Source organism: Nycticebus coucang, chromosome 8 (genome assembly GCF_027406575.1).
Source record: "Nycticebus coucang isolate mNycCou1 chromosome 8, mNycCou1.pri, whole genome shotgun sequence".
In the NCBI taxonomy this organism is placed as follows: domain Eukaryota; kingdom Metazoa; phylum Chordata; class Mammalia; order Primates; family Lorisidae; genus Nycticebus; species Nycticebus coucang.
In genome coordinates this window covers 62,657,216-62,673,340 of record NC_069787.1, presented here as the reverse complement: position 1 = coordinate 62,673,340, position 16,125 = coordinate 62,657,216, and the positions used below count along the sequence as shown (strand labels likewise).

General features: G+C 36.8%; 1 protein-coding gene across 1 annotated transcript in view; it reads right to left on the bottom strand.

Annotated features, from left to right (window-relative positions):
* KCNH8 (potassium voltage-gated channel subfamily H member 8) overlaps positions 1-16,125 on the bottom strand; it is a 433,959-nt gene that overhangs the window by 31,539 nt on the left and 386,295 nt on the right. Inside the window, exons 13-15 of the mRNA XM_053600548.1 lie at positions 15,110-15,465; positions 13,311-13,417; positions 11,565-11,641 (exon numbers count right to left, since the gene is read on the bottom strand). Coding sequence (XP_053456523.1) covers positions 11,565-11,641; positions 13,311-13,417; positions 15,110-15,465 — 540 coding nt within the window. The remainder of the gene's footprint in view (positions 1-11,564; positions 11,642-13,310; positions 13,418-15,109; positions 15,466-16,125) is intronic.

Below are 16,125 nucleotides of genomic sequence, written 5' to 3'. Positions count from 1 at the left end.
CTTGCGATTCAGGCAGGTGCAAACCCCTGGAGTGTCTCTTCACTACAGGCAACTGGGTTAGCCATCTGCAGAGATAACAGTGACTGGGTCCGACGGAGGGGCAAAGAGGGGAAGGAGACGTCAACCTTCCCAGACTGCTCTGTTTGCTGGGTGGCTCCTCCTGACTCCACGCTGCACTGGGGTGAGCCGTGTCAGAGGAGTCACCAGGCTCCTGTGATCCAGTTCCCAGAGACCTCTTGAACTCTCCCACCCGAGACAGGTGCTGATTGAGACATTTGATTTGGACTTTTTGAACTGGGCTAATAGACTGAGGACTTTTCAGGCGGTGCCCTGGGTGTGCGGTTGTAGGAAGGTTTGATTCTCCTTTTCCAACTGGGGCCAGAGGTGGGTGGGCGGGGTGACTTAATTGCTGATTTTTCCACACAGCTGAGACTTCAAGCCAGAGTACAAGTTGCAATAGGATCGAACAGAAACCAGCTGAAAACAAGACAGAACCACTTTGCTCCACCACACCAGACAGGGCCCCAGTTTCTCAGGCCACAACACTGTACCGCCCCTCGATAAAGCCCCAGGGGAAAAACCAAAGGGAGTAGAATAACCATGGGGAGGAATCAGCGGAAAAACTCTGGTAACATGAATAACCAGAATAGATCAACCCCCCCCAAGAAAGGATACGGCAGATGTGATTGAAGATCCCATTCATAAACAACTGGCTGAGATGTCAGAAATCGAATTCAGAATTTGGATTGCAGACAAGATTAATAAAATGGAATTAGGAATTCGAGGAGAAATTCAAAAGTTGTCTCAAGAATTTAACGAATTTAAAGACAAAACCACCAAAGACTTAGACACACTGAAGCCAGAATTTACAGCCCTCAAAGATATGAAAAATACAGTAGAATCCCTCAGTAACAGAATGGAGCAAGCAGAAGAAAGGATTTCTGACATTGAAGATAAAGTCTTCGAACATTCCCAGTCTCTCAAAGAGGAAGAGAAATGGAGAGCAAAAATGGATCACTCACTCAGAGAGCTCTCAGATAATTCGAAAAAGAGCAATATAAGAATTACAGGGATTTCTGAGAACGATGAAGTGGCCTCCAAGGGCCCAGAGGCCCTTCTGCATGAAATTATGAAAGAAAATTTTCCAGACATGACTAGAGAATCTGAAATTCAGATAGCAGACAGCTTCAGAACCCCAGCACGATTCAACCCCAATAAGTCATCCCCCAGACATATCATAATTAGCTTCACTAAAGTTAACATGAAAGAGAAGATTCTCAAAGCAGTCCGGCGAAAGAAAACTATTACATACAAAGGTAAGAATATTAGAATAACTGCAGATCTTTCTGCTGAAACTTTTCAAGCCAGAAGAGGGTGGTCATCAACTTTTAATCTCCTAAAGCAAAATAACTTTCAACCCAGGATCTTGTATCCAGCCAAACTGAGTTTCATCTATGATGGAGATATTAAATACTTCAATGACATTCATATGTTGAAAAAATTTGCCATAAGTAAACCAGCTCTTCAGGATATTATCAGACCTATCCTCCACAATGACCAACCCAATCCTATACCACAAAAGTAAACTCACTCAGAAACTTTGGATCAAACTCCAACTTCCACACTGGCGAAAGGATTAAAAATGTCCACTGGATCTTTGAAAAACTCGATACCCAAAATTCCACCAGACTTATCAATACTCTCCATCAATGTGAAAGGCTTAAACTGTCCTCTAAAGAGGCATAGGTTAGGTGACTGGATAAAAAACTCAAGCCAGATATTTGTTGCATACAAGAGTCACATCTCAACTTAAAAGACAAATACAGACTCAGGGTGAAAGGATGGTCATCCATATTTCAGGCAAATGGTAATCAGAAAAAAGCAGGTGTTGCAATTTTATTTGCAGATACCTTAGGCTTAAAACCATCAAAAGTAAGGAAGGACAAGAATGGTCACTTCATATTTGTTAAGGGTAATACTCAATATGATGAGATCTCTATTATTAATATCTATGCACCCAACCAGAATGCACCTCAATTTATAAGAGAAAATCTAACAGACATGAGTAACTTGATTTCCTCCAGCTTCATAATCGTCGGAGATTTCAACACTCCTTTGGCAGTGTTGGATCGATCCTCCAGCAAGAAGCTGAGCAAAGAAATATTACATTTAAACCTAACCATCCAATATTTAGATTTAGCAGACATCTACAGAACATTTCATCCCAACAAAACTGAATACACATACTTCTCACCAGCCCACGGAACTTACTCCAAAATTGACCACATTTTAGGTCAGAAGTCTAACCTTGGTAAATTTAAAGGAGTAGAAATTATTTCATGCATCTTCTCGGACCATCATGGAAAAAAACTTGAATTGAGTAACAACAGGAATCTGTATACTCATACAAAAACATGGAAGTTAAATAACCTTATGCTGAATGATAGCTGGATCAGAGATGAGATTAAGAAAGAAATCACCAATTTTTTGGAACAAAACGACAATGAAGACACAAACTATCAGAACCTCTGGGACACCGCAAAGGCAGTTCTAAGAGGGAAATTTATAGCACTGCAAGCCTTCCTCAAGAGAACGGAAAGAGAGGAAGTTAAGAACTTAATGGGACATCTCAAGCAACTGGAAAAGGAAGAACATTCCAACCCCAAACCCAGTAGAAGAAAAGAAATAACCAAAATTAGAGCAGAATTAAATGAAATTGAGAACAAAAGAATAATACAGCAGATCAATAAATCAAAAAGTTGGTTTTTTGAAAAGGTCAATAAAATAGATAAACCTCTGGCCAACCTAATCAGGAAAAAAAGAGTAAAATCTCTAATCTCATCAATCAGAAACAACAAAGACGAAATAACAACTAACTCATCAGAAATCCAAAAAATCCTTAATGAATATTACAATAAACTTTATTCTCAGAAATATGAAAATCTGAAGGAAATTGACCGATACTTGGAAGCACGCCACCTTCCAAGACTTAACCAGAATCAAGTGGAAATGTTGAACAGACCCATATCAAGTTCAGAAATAGCATCAACTATACAAAACCTCCCTAAAAAGAAAAGCCCGGGACCAGATGGTTTCACGTCACAATTCTACCAAACTTTTAAAGAGGAATTAGTACCTATATTACTCAACCTGTTCCAAAAGGTAGAAAAAGAAGGAAGATTACCCAACACGTTCTATGAAGCAAACATCACCCTGATCCCCAAACCAGGAAAAGACCCAACAAGAAAAGAAAATTATAGACCAATATCACTAATGAACATAGATGCAAAAATATTCAACAAGATCCTAACAAACAGAATCCAGCAACACATCAAAAAAATTATACATCATGACCAAGTTGGTTTTATCCCAGGGTCTCAAGGCTGGTTCAATATATGTAAATCTATAAATGTAATTCAGCACATAAACAAATTAAAAAACAAAGACCATATGATTCTCTCAATTGATGCAGAAAAAGCTTTTGATAATATCCAGCATCCCTTCATGATCAGAACACTCAAGAAAATTGGTCTAGAAGGGACTTTCCTTAAACTGATAGAGGCCATCTACAGCAAACCCACAGCCAATATCATATTGAATGGAGTTAAATTGGAATCATTTCCACTCAGATCAGGAACCAGACAAGGCTGCCCATTGTCTCCATTGCTTTTCAACATTGTAATGGAAGTTTTAGCTACTGCAATTAGGGAAGAAAAGGCGATCAAGGGTCCATATAGGGTCAGAAGAGATCAAACTTTCGCTCTTCGCAGACGATATGATTGTGTATCTGGAAAACACTAGGGACTCTACTACAAAACTCCTAGAAATGATCAAGGAATACAGCAGCATCTCAGGTTACAAAATCAACATTCATAAATCGGTAGCCTTTATATACACCAACAACAGTCAAGTTGAAAAAGCAGTTAAGGACTCTATCCCATTCACAGTAGTGCCAAAGAAGATGAAATATTTGGGAATTTACCTAACAAAAGACGTGAAAGATCTCTATAAAGAGAACTATGAAACTCTAAGAAAAGAAATAGCTGAAAATGTTAACAACTGGAAAAACATACCATGCTCATGGCTGGGAAGAATCAACATTATCAAAATGTCCATACTACCCAAAGCAATATATAATTTCAATGCATTCCCTATTAAAGCTCCACTGTCATATTTTAAAGATCTTGAAAAAACAATACTTCATTTTATATGGAATCAGAAAAAACCTCGAATAGCCAAGACATTACTCAGAAATAAAAACAAAACAGGAGGAATCACACTACCAGACCTCAGACTTTACTACAAATCGATAGTGATGAAAACAGCATGGTATTGGCACAAAAACAGAGAAGTAGATATCTGGAACAGAATAGAGAACCAAGAGATGAATCCAGCTACTTACCGCTATTTGATTTTTGACAAGCCAATTAAAAACATTCAGTGGGGAAAAGATTCCCTATTTAACAAATGGTGCTGGGTGAACTGGCTGGCAACCTGGAGAAGACTGAAATTGGACGCACACCTTTCACCATTAACTAAGATAGACTCTCATTGGATTAAAGATTTAAACTTAAAACATGAAACTATAAAAATACTAGAGGAGAATGCAGGGAAAACCCTTGAAGAAATTGGTCTGGGTGAGTATTTCATGAGGAGAACCCCCCGGGCAATTGAAGCAGCTTCAAAAATACACTACTGAGACTTGATCAAACTAAAAATCTTCTGCACAGCTAAGAACACAGTAAGCAGAGCAAGCAGACAGCCCTCAGGATGGGAGAAGATATTTGCAGGGTATATCTCTGACAAAGGTTTAATAACCAGAATCCACAGAGAACTCAAACGCATCAGCAAGAAAAAAACAAGGGATCCCATCGCAGGCTGGGCAAGGGATTTGAAGAGAAACTTCTCTGAAGAAGACAGGCGCACGGCCTTCAGACATATGAAAAAATGCTCATCATCTTTAATCATCAGAGAAATGCAAATCAAAACTACTTTGAGATATCATCTAACTCCAATAAGACTAGCCTATATCACAAAATCTAAAGACCAGAGATGTTGGCGTGGATATGGAGAAAAGGGAACACTTCTGCCCTGCTGGTGGGAATGCAAATTAATACATTCCTTTTGGAATGATATATGGCGAACACTCAGAGATCTAAAAATATATCTGCCATTCAATCCTGTAATCCCTCTGCTGGGCATATACCCAGAAGACCAAAAATCACAACATAACAAAGATATTTGTACCAGAATGTTTATTGCAGCCCAATTCATAATTGCTAAGTCATGGAAAAAGCCCAAGTGCCCATCGATCCACGAATGGATTAATAAATTGTGGTATATGTACACCATGGAATACTATGCAGCCTTAAAGAAAGATGGAGACTTTACCTCTTTCATGTTTACATGGATGGAGCTGGAACATATTCTTCTTAGTAAAGTATCTCAAGAATGGAAGAAAAAGTACCCAATGTATTCAGCCCTACTATGAAACTAATTTGGGGCTCTCACATGAAAGCTATAACCCAGTTACAACTTAACAATAGGGGGAAGTGGGAAAGGGGGGAGTGGGTAGAGGGAGGGGGATCGGTGGGATCACACCTGTGATGCATCTTACAGGGGTATTTGCGAAACTTGGTAAATGTAGAATGTAAAGGTTTGGCACAGTAACTGAGATAACGCCGGAAAGGCTATGTTAACCACTGTGATAAAAATGTGTCAAATGGTGTATGAAGCGAGTGTATGATGCCCCATGATCATATTAATGTATACAGTTACGATTTAATAAAAAAAATAAAAAATAAATAAACTCAAAAATGGATCAAAGACCTAAATGTAAGAGATCAAAATCTAAAAGTGTTAGAAGAAAATATAAAATGAATCTTTAGGACCTTGGTATAAATGATGATTTCTTAGATATAACTCCCAAAAAACATAAGGAACAACAGAAAAAAGAGGGACACTCAATAGAACCAAAATTAATACTCTTGTCTATGAAAGGATACCACTAAAAAATTGAAAAAAGACCAAGACAATAAGAGAAGGAAATTGTAAACTGTATATTTAATAAGGGACTTGTATGTAGAATATATAAAGAACTTTTACAAGTCAATAATAAAAAGACAACCAAATTTAAAAATGGTTAAAGTATCTGAATAGATAGTTCTACAAAGAAGATATAAAATGCCCAGTAAACACGTTCTTAGCTATTTAAAATCACGATGAGACAGCATTTGAAATACACTAGTATATGTACAATAAACCAGTCAAATAATTATAAATAAAAATTATTAGTAAGGAATTGAAGAGCTTGGAATCTTTATATCCTGTTTCTGGGAATGTAAAAAGAACATTGCTTTGAGAAAAAGTTGGGCAGTTCTTCAAATGTTAAACATAATGTTACTATATGATCCAGCAATTCCATTTCCAGTATATAACCACAAAACATGAAAACATAGGTTGACACAAAAACTTGTACCTGAATGTTTATGGCAGCACTATTCATATTAGCCAAAAAGTGGTCACAACCCAAAGGTCTACCAACTGATGAATGGATTTGCAAAATGTGATATATCCATATACTGGAATATTATTTGGCAATAAATAAGAGGGAAGTTCTGGGATGTGGCCACAACATGGGGAACCTTGGAAACATTATGCTAAATGAAAAAAAGTGAGTTACAAAGGACCACATATTGATGAGTCTATTGATAGGAAATGACCAGGCAAATCCATAAACACAGAGTATAGATTAATGGTTGCCTAGGGCTGGAGGCAACAGCCCTAGGCAACCATTGGGTTGCTGTAGTGGTTAGGTGATGGCTCTATGGCATGGTGTTTCTTTATGGGGTAACAAATGTTTTCAATTTGATGATGATAATGAGTACACAATTCTAAGATTATATGTAGTTGACTATGAAAGTTCTGAGGCAGACTGTGTTATGGCCCTGTATTTCATTTCTAAGAAACTCAGTGAACAACATCCTTTCGGACTGACTCATGCAAGTTTCAACTTAGCTTATTGGTGTTGCTGGGAGGGCTTCACTTGTTTCCTACTGTGTGGATTTTATGTTTCTTGATTTGGGGGTATCTCAAAACTTTTATAATGACTCATGTATTAAAAGCCATCAAAATTTGTGCTTTAATGGGTGAATTGTATGTTGTTTGATATGTTAATCGTATTTCAATAACGTTATCTAAAAACAGAGTTAAGCAGTATGACAAAAAGTTTCTACAATGCTCATTAAAAAAAAAAAAATTAGGCTTCAGAGGCACCTGTGGCTCAAAGGAGTAGGGCGCCGGCCCCATATACTGGAGGTGGCGGGTTTAAACACAGCCTGGTCAAAAACAGAAAAAAAAGAAAATTAGGCTTGTTATACATTTCTTTCTCTTTAGGACATTCAAGACTCAAGGTAAAATGGCCTAAAATTAACCATAGCTCCTTTACATACATGCAAAATAAAATGCCAAAAATGTGCAGTTAGAGCATTTGAGCCAAGATATACTTTGGTGAACAAGGGTGCCTTAACAAGTGACCTGCATTCTTATGTTGTGAAAATGCAGATATGGCTATGTTTATCTTTCTGTTAAATTTGGCAGATCCTTTTCTGGCTGATTTTATCATCATTTGGCCATTTATACATTTAGTATAATATCAAGTAATGGTCAGGCATTGTTAAACTGACATATAGCATCTATTTGCCTTAAATAACAGATAAGTGGGGTTTTTTGAAAGTGGCATACTTACATCAAACAAGTTGGCTAAAATAAGATGCTTTGAAATGTCAACAATCTGCAATACTGTTTTCTATGACAACTTCATATTGACTATCTTCATAGTAGAAGAAAGTCTCAGGTGAAGGAAGTCATTTTCATGATTGAACATGTTCTTCTTAAATCCATTCCTTTCCATTTTATTCCATAAACATTGATTCTCTCTCCCTTATTACTGTGTGCTTGACATTGATAGAAGGAAGACACTTACACGAGTCACTTCTTGTTGACTAGAAGCATAACTTTTTATGATGAAGGAATTAGCATTAATTAACCACTTGTTAAGAGAAGAAACCACACACAGACCTTTACATTAAGCTCTCACAACAATTATCTATCACTGATTTTATTATTACCATTTAATAGAGAAGAAAATCTGAGCTTAGGGAACGTAAACACCTTGCGAAAATAACAGAATAACAATCTAAATATTTGTATCTCTCCAAAGCGAATTCTCTTCCTCCAATCGTGTGCTTTATGCCCTATGCCCTCTGTGCCAAAGCACTCTTTCCCCTGGTAGGCTTTGCAGCGATGTCTTTCTGGGTCAGTCAGATTTTAGAAATGAGAAAGTACTCTAACCTTTACCTACAAACCTTTTCAGAAGTGGAACATTTGACTTATACAGCCAACGGCCCCCATAGTGACTTTTTGTTATCATTTTCAAAGAATTTCCTTAGAGTCTCACTATTTCTTACTCTGCTGTAAAGCAATGGCAATGTTGTCAAAGGGTTCTAATATAAGCAGTTGCCCTACATCTTTTAAATCTCCTCCCTATTCTGTGAATGTAAGTAATTACCAAAATTATTTCTTTTATAACTTTTTCTTTGTATTTATTCATCTGACTGTGACTGTATATACACCAACGACCAATTTCTTTATATCCTAAGTCTTTGAGCAAATTATCAGGATAGGGATTCTACAATGCTCTCATACCTTACATAATGTCCCACAACATGCCTCAGACATATTTGAGGTTGCCCTTTTAAGGGGACATCCCATGCTTATTACCAATTCTTCTCTTGTTTCCTACTAACCAAAGAATAGAATGAACAAAGAATAGAGCAATCAAATGATCACATATGTGAATAGTAGGAAATAAATAAAAATGTGAATAGTAGGAAATAAATAAAATGGAAAAATTCGTCTTGGGCTTTTAAAAACACTTTTTCTATATTTCTATGTTTTTCTATATTTCTATGTTTTTTCTAACATTACAGGAGATATAAAGAAAAAAATAAGAGGTTAGAAGAAGGATAATTTTATAATTTGAAGTCACTTTTGTTTTTATTTTGTCTGTCTCAGAGGATTTTAATGCATTATCCAAAGGGTCAAGACTGCATATGAATTAAATTATGTGTAAAATATAAAATTTTTCTACTTAGAAGGTTCCAATATGAATAAGTCAGATATTTTCCTATAAGGAAAAACTAATTCTGTAGGGAAAGATAACTGGAACTTAATATTTTATCTCACCTTTTTAAAAAATGTATGACAAGATAAAAAGATAGATGACATCTCACTAGAACATGAATCATACTGGAGAAATATTTTGTTTTTCAAGTAGTTATCTGTTTTAACAGATCTATCACAGGCTCATATTGTCCAAGGAAAGCAATATATACAAATGTGACACTCTCCCACCAAAAACATCATGAACTCTAATACTAGAACTAAGATAACAGGTCAAGACATTAAATTCTCTTCTCAAATGTGAAAGAAAAGATATCTAATGATATTAATGGGTGGATTTAACTGAGAACAATATCTGAAAAGAAACATTGAGTTTTCCAAAAGGGTGTTTAGTTTTTTTATTGTCTATACATAAATTTTTTTATTGTCTATATATGTATAAATTTTTTTTTAACAACAGGTTATTTGAGTTATTCAGAATATGGTCAAATCCTTATGATTTAAGGATTTTTGATCCCAACAGTAGACCATCTAATTTTTCCTTTGCTATTTTATTAATCTATCCCATAACTCCCTTACTTATTAGTAATAACCTCACTTCCAGAGAACAGAGCAGAAGGATGGATGGGAGTAAAACAAAAATAAATCTCCATTATGCTGTAGAAACTTGCAAACTATGCAAGAGAAACTTGCAGGTTTTATAATAAGTTCCTTAGCTCTCCATTATGCCAGATAATTGGAAGCTGATTATGATTATATGAATTCAATTTCTCTTAAATCTTACCAGGATCATATGTTATATTTTCTTCCCCAAGATGTCCTCAGAGGATATAAAACTTTAGTCCTAGAAAGGGATTCTGTTACACTGTCTGTACCTGCCCATAGGCCCTTGCCGGGGTCTGCCCTGAAAGCCATCAAAGGCGGGCTCAGGTCATGCTGCATATCTCTACGAAGGAATGCAATGCATGAAGAGCCTCACTGGCCCCTTCCTGGCCCCTTGGTGGAACAATTTTGAGTTGTCCCACACAATCTCTCCATCTTCATGCAGCAAGATGGAGGCCCAGATGTCCACAGGTTGAACTACCTCATTAACACACTCTTATGTTTTGGTTTCCTTTTCTTTTTCTGTCACACTTCTCTATTCTTCCATCATGCTTCCTGGATCACTTCCTTATATAAACTATTTGCATAAATATTATCTCATAATCTGTTGATATCATTTTATTTTCTAAGGGAAGAGACCCAAAAGAAACAGTAATCAAAAAATTACTTTATTTCACAAAGGTAAGAAATTACCTTATTTGCTAGAAAAGGCAAAAAAATGTTTTTGAGACAGAGTCTGACTCTGTTGCCTAGGCTAGAGTGCCATGGTGTCAGCCTAGCTCACAACAACCTCAAATTCTTGTGTTCAAGTGATCCTCCTGCCTCAGCCTCCTGAGGAGCTGGGACTATAGGTGTCTACCACAATGCCTAGCTATTTGGTAGAGACAGGGTCTTGTTGCTCAGGATGTTCTCAAATTCTTGAGCTCAGGCAATCCTCCTGCCTCAGCCTCCCAGAGTGCTAGGATTACAGGCATGAATCACTGTACCAGGCACAGCAAAGGCAAAGTAATAGAAACAAAGTAGATAAGTAGTTGCCTATAGCTGGACATGAGAATACGTATTAACTGATAATGATAATGGGTATGAGAGATCTCACTCCGGGGATAAAACATATTCTACAACTGATTGATGGTGATAGATGAACCACTCAATAAAGTTGCTAAAACTCATTGGATTATATACTTGAAACAAGTAAATTTTATGATATGTAAATATACTTCAATAAAGTTGTTGAAAATTTAGTTTATTTGGCATAGACAGATAATAGGATCCAGAGAGGTAAAGTTCCCAAAGTTACAAAGCAAGTATTTTTCAGAGAAAAGAACAGAGTTAAAGCTATTTGACTACTCTAAGAAATAGTATTTTTCTGTGGACTAATGATCTTGCTCATTAAAAATTAAAGATTCTCCCCCCAATCTCAAAAGTACCAATTAAACCACATAATCAATATATTTATGACACTAATTATAATAATTATCATTTATTTAATGCTTACTTTATGCTAAATTATTCCCCTAGATTAATTTTGAGTGTGGGCCACAAGGAAGGCATTATTACGGTCCCTTCATATACCTGGGGAAATGGAGCGTGAGAAGGAGCAGCTGCCTTGGCAGAGGTCACACAGCTTATATGAGGCTGAGTGAGGGTTCATCCAAGGCAGTCTGTTACCAGAGGCCTCGCGTATGACTCCCATAATGCCCACATATACCACTTCTTCTGGTAACTAAGATTTACCTTACAACTCCTCCCACTCCAGCATGACGAAAGGAGTGCCTTACCTCATTGTTGAGTTTGTTTATCTGCTGCTTGGTCTCCTCTGCTTTGATGAAGAGAACAGCAGTTCCAATCTCTGGGTCTGAAAATTGACATACACACTGAATGAGTCCTTTAAATAAGCCTCAGATATGAGGATGGGGGTTATTCGAATATGGAAGGAAGCCCAAGCTATCATTGTTAAGGTTTTTTGATGTCTGTAAGTTCTGTCTTCCCAGAATCAGACAAGCTTCTTGGACTCCTCTGGTTGGCACCTGATACAATCTTTGGAACTAGGCATTCATCGTGGTGATGACTGTGAGTACAGTAACTGTAGTGTCCGTGGGAAATCTCATATTCCCCCAAACATAATCGCCACCAGGTTCCAAGATGGCACATTTTCTCTTCTTTGACCAGTCTCTGAAAATATACAGTGCCCAAGTGATAGAAAAGGGCTGTTCTTTTTCTTCTCTTTTCCTCTCCTAATATTGATTCCTGTGCCTGTAGCTTGAATGGCTGAGTGTAAGATTAGGTGATGGGAAAAGGAGATGAGAAAGCTAAGAGGGTGGTGGGGCCAGAATAGGTGTATGGAAGTGGTGAGGTCCTGTGGATTTTCCAGGTGAGTCAACAAGGAAAACATACAATTGTATGTACCACGAGCTTTCATTGCAAATACACCAGTTTGAGAACTATGATTTCTTTGACCCTTGCACCAAGCACATGGAGTCAATTGAATCAATAAGTTGAGATTATACCACTCCTCTTGCTTCTCCTCCCTCTCAGTCAAAGAGTCTTACAAGGATGGACCTTTGGTTCCTCCAAAAGGTGATTAGTGATAGAAAGAATTGCTGATTTAGATGAAATACGAATGTTCTACTAAACTGAGACACATCCCCAGAAGTGTACATTCAAATGTCTTTCTTGGGCTTGGCTCTGTTCATAAAGGGACTCTAATTATCAGGTGATCCCAACACAAAGGTCTTAGTACTTGGTAGAAAAGGGAAGAGGGGGGTCGGCAGGGATTGCTGGCCTACCATCTAAAAGTTTACTGGTATTGTCCTGGATTGCCCATACCTATTTAACATTTGTTCAGTATTTCTGTCTTTTACAAATGCAGGTGTTTCTTCTGTAGAGTCTGGCATTTCTAGCCTCAGTCAGGTTGACACATTCTATTCCTGTTTATGAGCAATGAACTTAACAATGGCAAGGGAGAGAAGCCTGGGTTAGGTTCAGGAGTTTCCTTACACTAATTCACCATCACTAAAGGTTAGCTCTTAGTTCTCCATCATTTCCAACATGGTTATGTGCTCCTGAAGTTCTTTATCCTCTAACAATCTGCAAATAGGTAACCTTAAATATAATCAATGTTCTTAGGGTGCATACCCCAAATGGCATTTTGTAGGTAATGTTTTTGTGGATTAGCTTAAATTGATCATAGAAAAACATGGTTACCCTCTGATGAGCAGTAGAAATTTGAGTTTCTTCAACCAAATTCACCTTGGCTGCTAAATGACAGTCCATTTAGGCTAGCCAAAGGAACAATTCCAAATAATATCTTAGTATTTTAGAGCAGGCATAAGTATGCTTAGACATAAGCAGACTTAAGTCAGATTATTTAATGGAATTGGTAAAGTTCTGTCACGTGGAGAATGTTCTGAGAATAAAAAGGCAAAAAAAAAGAAGGAGGAGGAGGAGAAGTAATGTAAAATCTTAGAAGTAAAAAATAAATATTGTCACCTGGAAAAAAACTAAATATAGAGCTTAGAGCTTACCTCCAAGAGGAGGAGAAATTCTGGGCTCTGGCCTGATTCGTTCAGAGCCAAAGTCAAAAGTCTGACTTTCTTCACTGCTATTTCCATCTTCAATTCCATCAACAATCCTATTTAAGATAAGGGAAACTGGTTGTGCATTTGTTATATATTCATGGATTCCACTATTTCTAAAAGACTTTAATAAATATTGTGTTAACTTTCTAAATTTAACTCTAGAGCTGAGCTATGCAGAATGATAATCGTTGCCTTATATAGTAACCACTAGCCTTATATTGATTCTGAGGTTCAAACATTTAAGATACAGAAGTCCTTTTACCTAAATTCATATTGAATACTCTATACAGGCAAAAATATTTTAACTTAATCTTAACAGAATCACAGAAATTAAATTTGATAATACCTGCACTGTCCACTTGGAGAAAACTCTTTAGGAGAAAACTCTTAAATATGAGATTTAAAGAATTATATTTAAATTACTATCAGGACTTTAGTCTTCTTCCTTGGTAAATTATATGTAGCCCATTCATTATTTAAAAACTATGCAAGTCTATTACAGAAATTTTAAACATAAAGATAACAAAACATCAGGGAATAAAAATCACCTGCAGTCTGCTGCTACACTCAACATTTTGGTGCACGTCCTCACACTCTCTCTCTGTCTAGAAGAACATATATTCTTTCTATAAATGTCAGATGATAGTGCACATAACCCTTTCTTCTTCAGCTCTGATACATTTCCCTTTTATTTATAAATTATTAAATATTAGTAACAATTTAAGAAGAAAAATAAAAAATTTTCAAGTTACCATCTCCAACTGAATTCCTGAAAATTTCCCATTTACCTCCTTTTCACTAAACCTGTTTTGCTTATTTTCTTAATATTCTCTCTTAATGGATAAGTTAGGTTTTTTCAAATGGATAATTAAAGATCATTTGCTTTACAAGTGGAAAACCAGTTTGAATCCAGCTTTCAATACAATCTCTGAGATATTGGACAAAATAACCTTCAAGTTTCAGTTCTTACAACTTTAAAACAGAGATAACATGAACTATTTTGTAAGCTTCTGAGAAGAGTAAATGCAACAGCAAATGCAAAAGTATGCAGTGAAGTGAATAGAAAGCACGCTATTTTTTTCCTTGCTTCTATTTATTATTCACATATTAAGTGATTTTCATGACTGTTATTGCACCATAGCTGAACACCTTTCACATTTTTCAAGTCAGGAATTTTTACCCACTCAATCACCATTGGTTGATTCTAAACTGATTTTTTTTAATTAAAAATAAACTCATGACATCTTACCTACTGCAGAGACCAGAAATAAAACTAAGCTTCAACCATCTAAAATAATGAGGCAAATATTGTACAGAAAATAAAAATCAGCATTTTGTTTCCTTTATCATTTCAACTCATTGCTCAATGAAATTTTTGGCAAGAGTAGGCATTGAGGGGCAATATAGATGGTGCTCGTTCATCTCTTTCATTCCATTATAAATTTGTAAATTACAAAATCCCAGTATAGGAATATGCGTTTAACATAAAAGTAAATGAATAAAAGCAGTAGAGAGGAATTCTGAACATTTAGTAGACCTTTTGGAGATTATTTACTCCCATACTGCACACATACCTGCATCTATACTCAAAAAACTGCACACCAAATTCAGGAAACTGAACAATCTGGACTAGGAGCCTGTGCAGTAGAAAGGCCCAGACAGCTGACTAATTTCTAGGCAGGTACAAGCTGTATCAAATGCAACCACTTCCATCTGGGAATAAATTATATGATGTGAATTCTTACCTCGGGCTGAGGTCTGGGGGTCCAGCACTGTTTGAGGTTGAAAGTTGCAATTTCAAGTTCTTCTCTTTCCTTTTACCATGGCTTATGGGGTCATTTTCCTGCTTGGCTTTGGGGGAATTTGAACTGGAGACTCTGATAGGTGAGTGAAATGGCACAGTTCCTGAAGCCAGCTGCTTTAAGCTTAAGCCTAGATAGCTTTTATTGCTTCCAACCTTCTTGCTGCGTGAAGAGGATGATCTCCTCGTGTAGATGGGAGATAGAGAGGCGGTCTCCTCTTCCTCCTCTTCCACCTCCTCTTCATCTTCCACAATGGATGGGAGTCTCTTGTTGATGCTGCCATTTCCCTTGGGTTCTGACTAAATCAGTAGATAATACAAATTAATGCAGAGGGCAAAGACCTCGGGGGCACATCATTACTGCTAGAGATCCCATTTGAACAAAGTCAGAGCCCTTAGAAATTAAACTTTTCACTAAAACTGAAGTCTTTTCAGATTTTGCTATTACGTTTTAGCTACTAAAATTTTTTCTCACTTTTCACCTTCTCTGATTTCTTGATATTAGCCTTCAACCCTTCTCTTGGTGGGGAGTTGGGCAAGGAAAGTTGCATTTTACCAGGTTTGCATCTAGATTTTCATCAACCTGTACCTTGTGATAGTAAAATAATGACATGTTCTTAGGAAAAGAAACACTATGGAGAGTTGGGGGTGCTTGATATTTAAAATTACAGAGCCATTCGTGGAAATTTACATGGTGATCAATCAGCAGAATTACATTATCCTTGAGAATAAAAATTATATTTCTTAGTTTTGATCATATGAATGGAAGAATATCAGAAGTGTCCTCAGCTATTCTGCTTCCGGCTCTCCTGTTCTCTCAAGTCATGAGCAAGTAGTGATGCAAACCAGTTAGTCTATTTCCTCTGAGAAACTTTAGGAAAGGAAGGAAGAAGAATCTTGCCAAAACCCAACTTAGAACCACTATATTCTTGACCAAGTTCATTCAACCTTGTAGGCCAA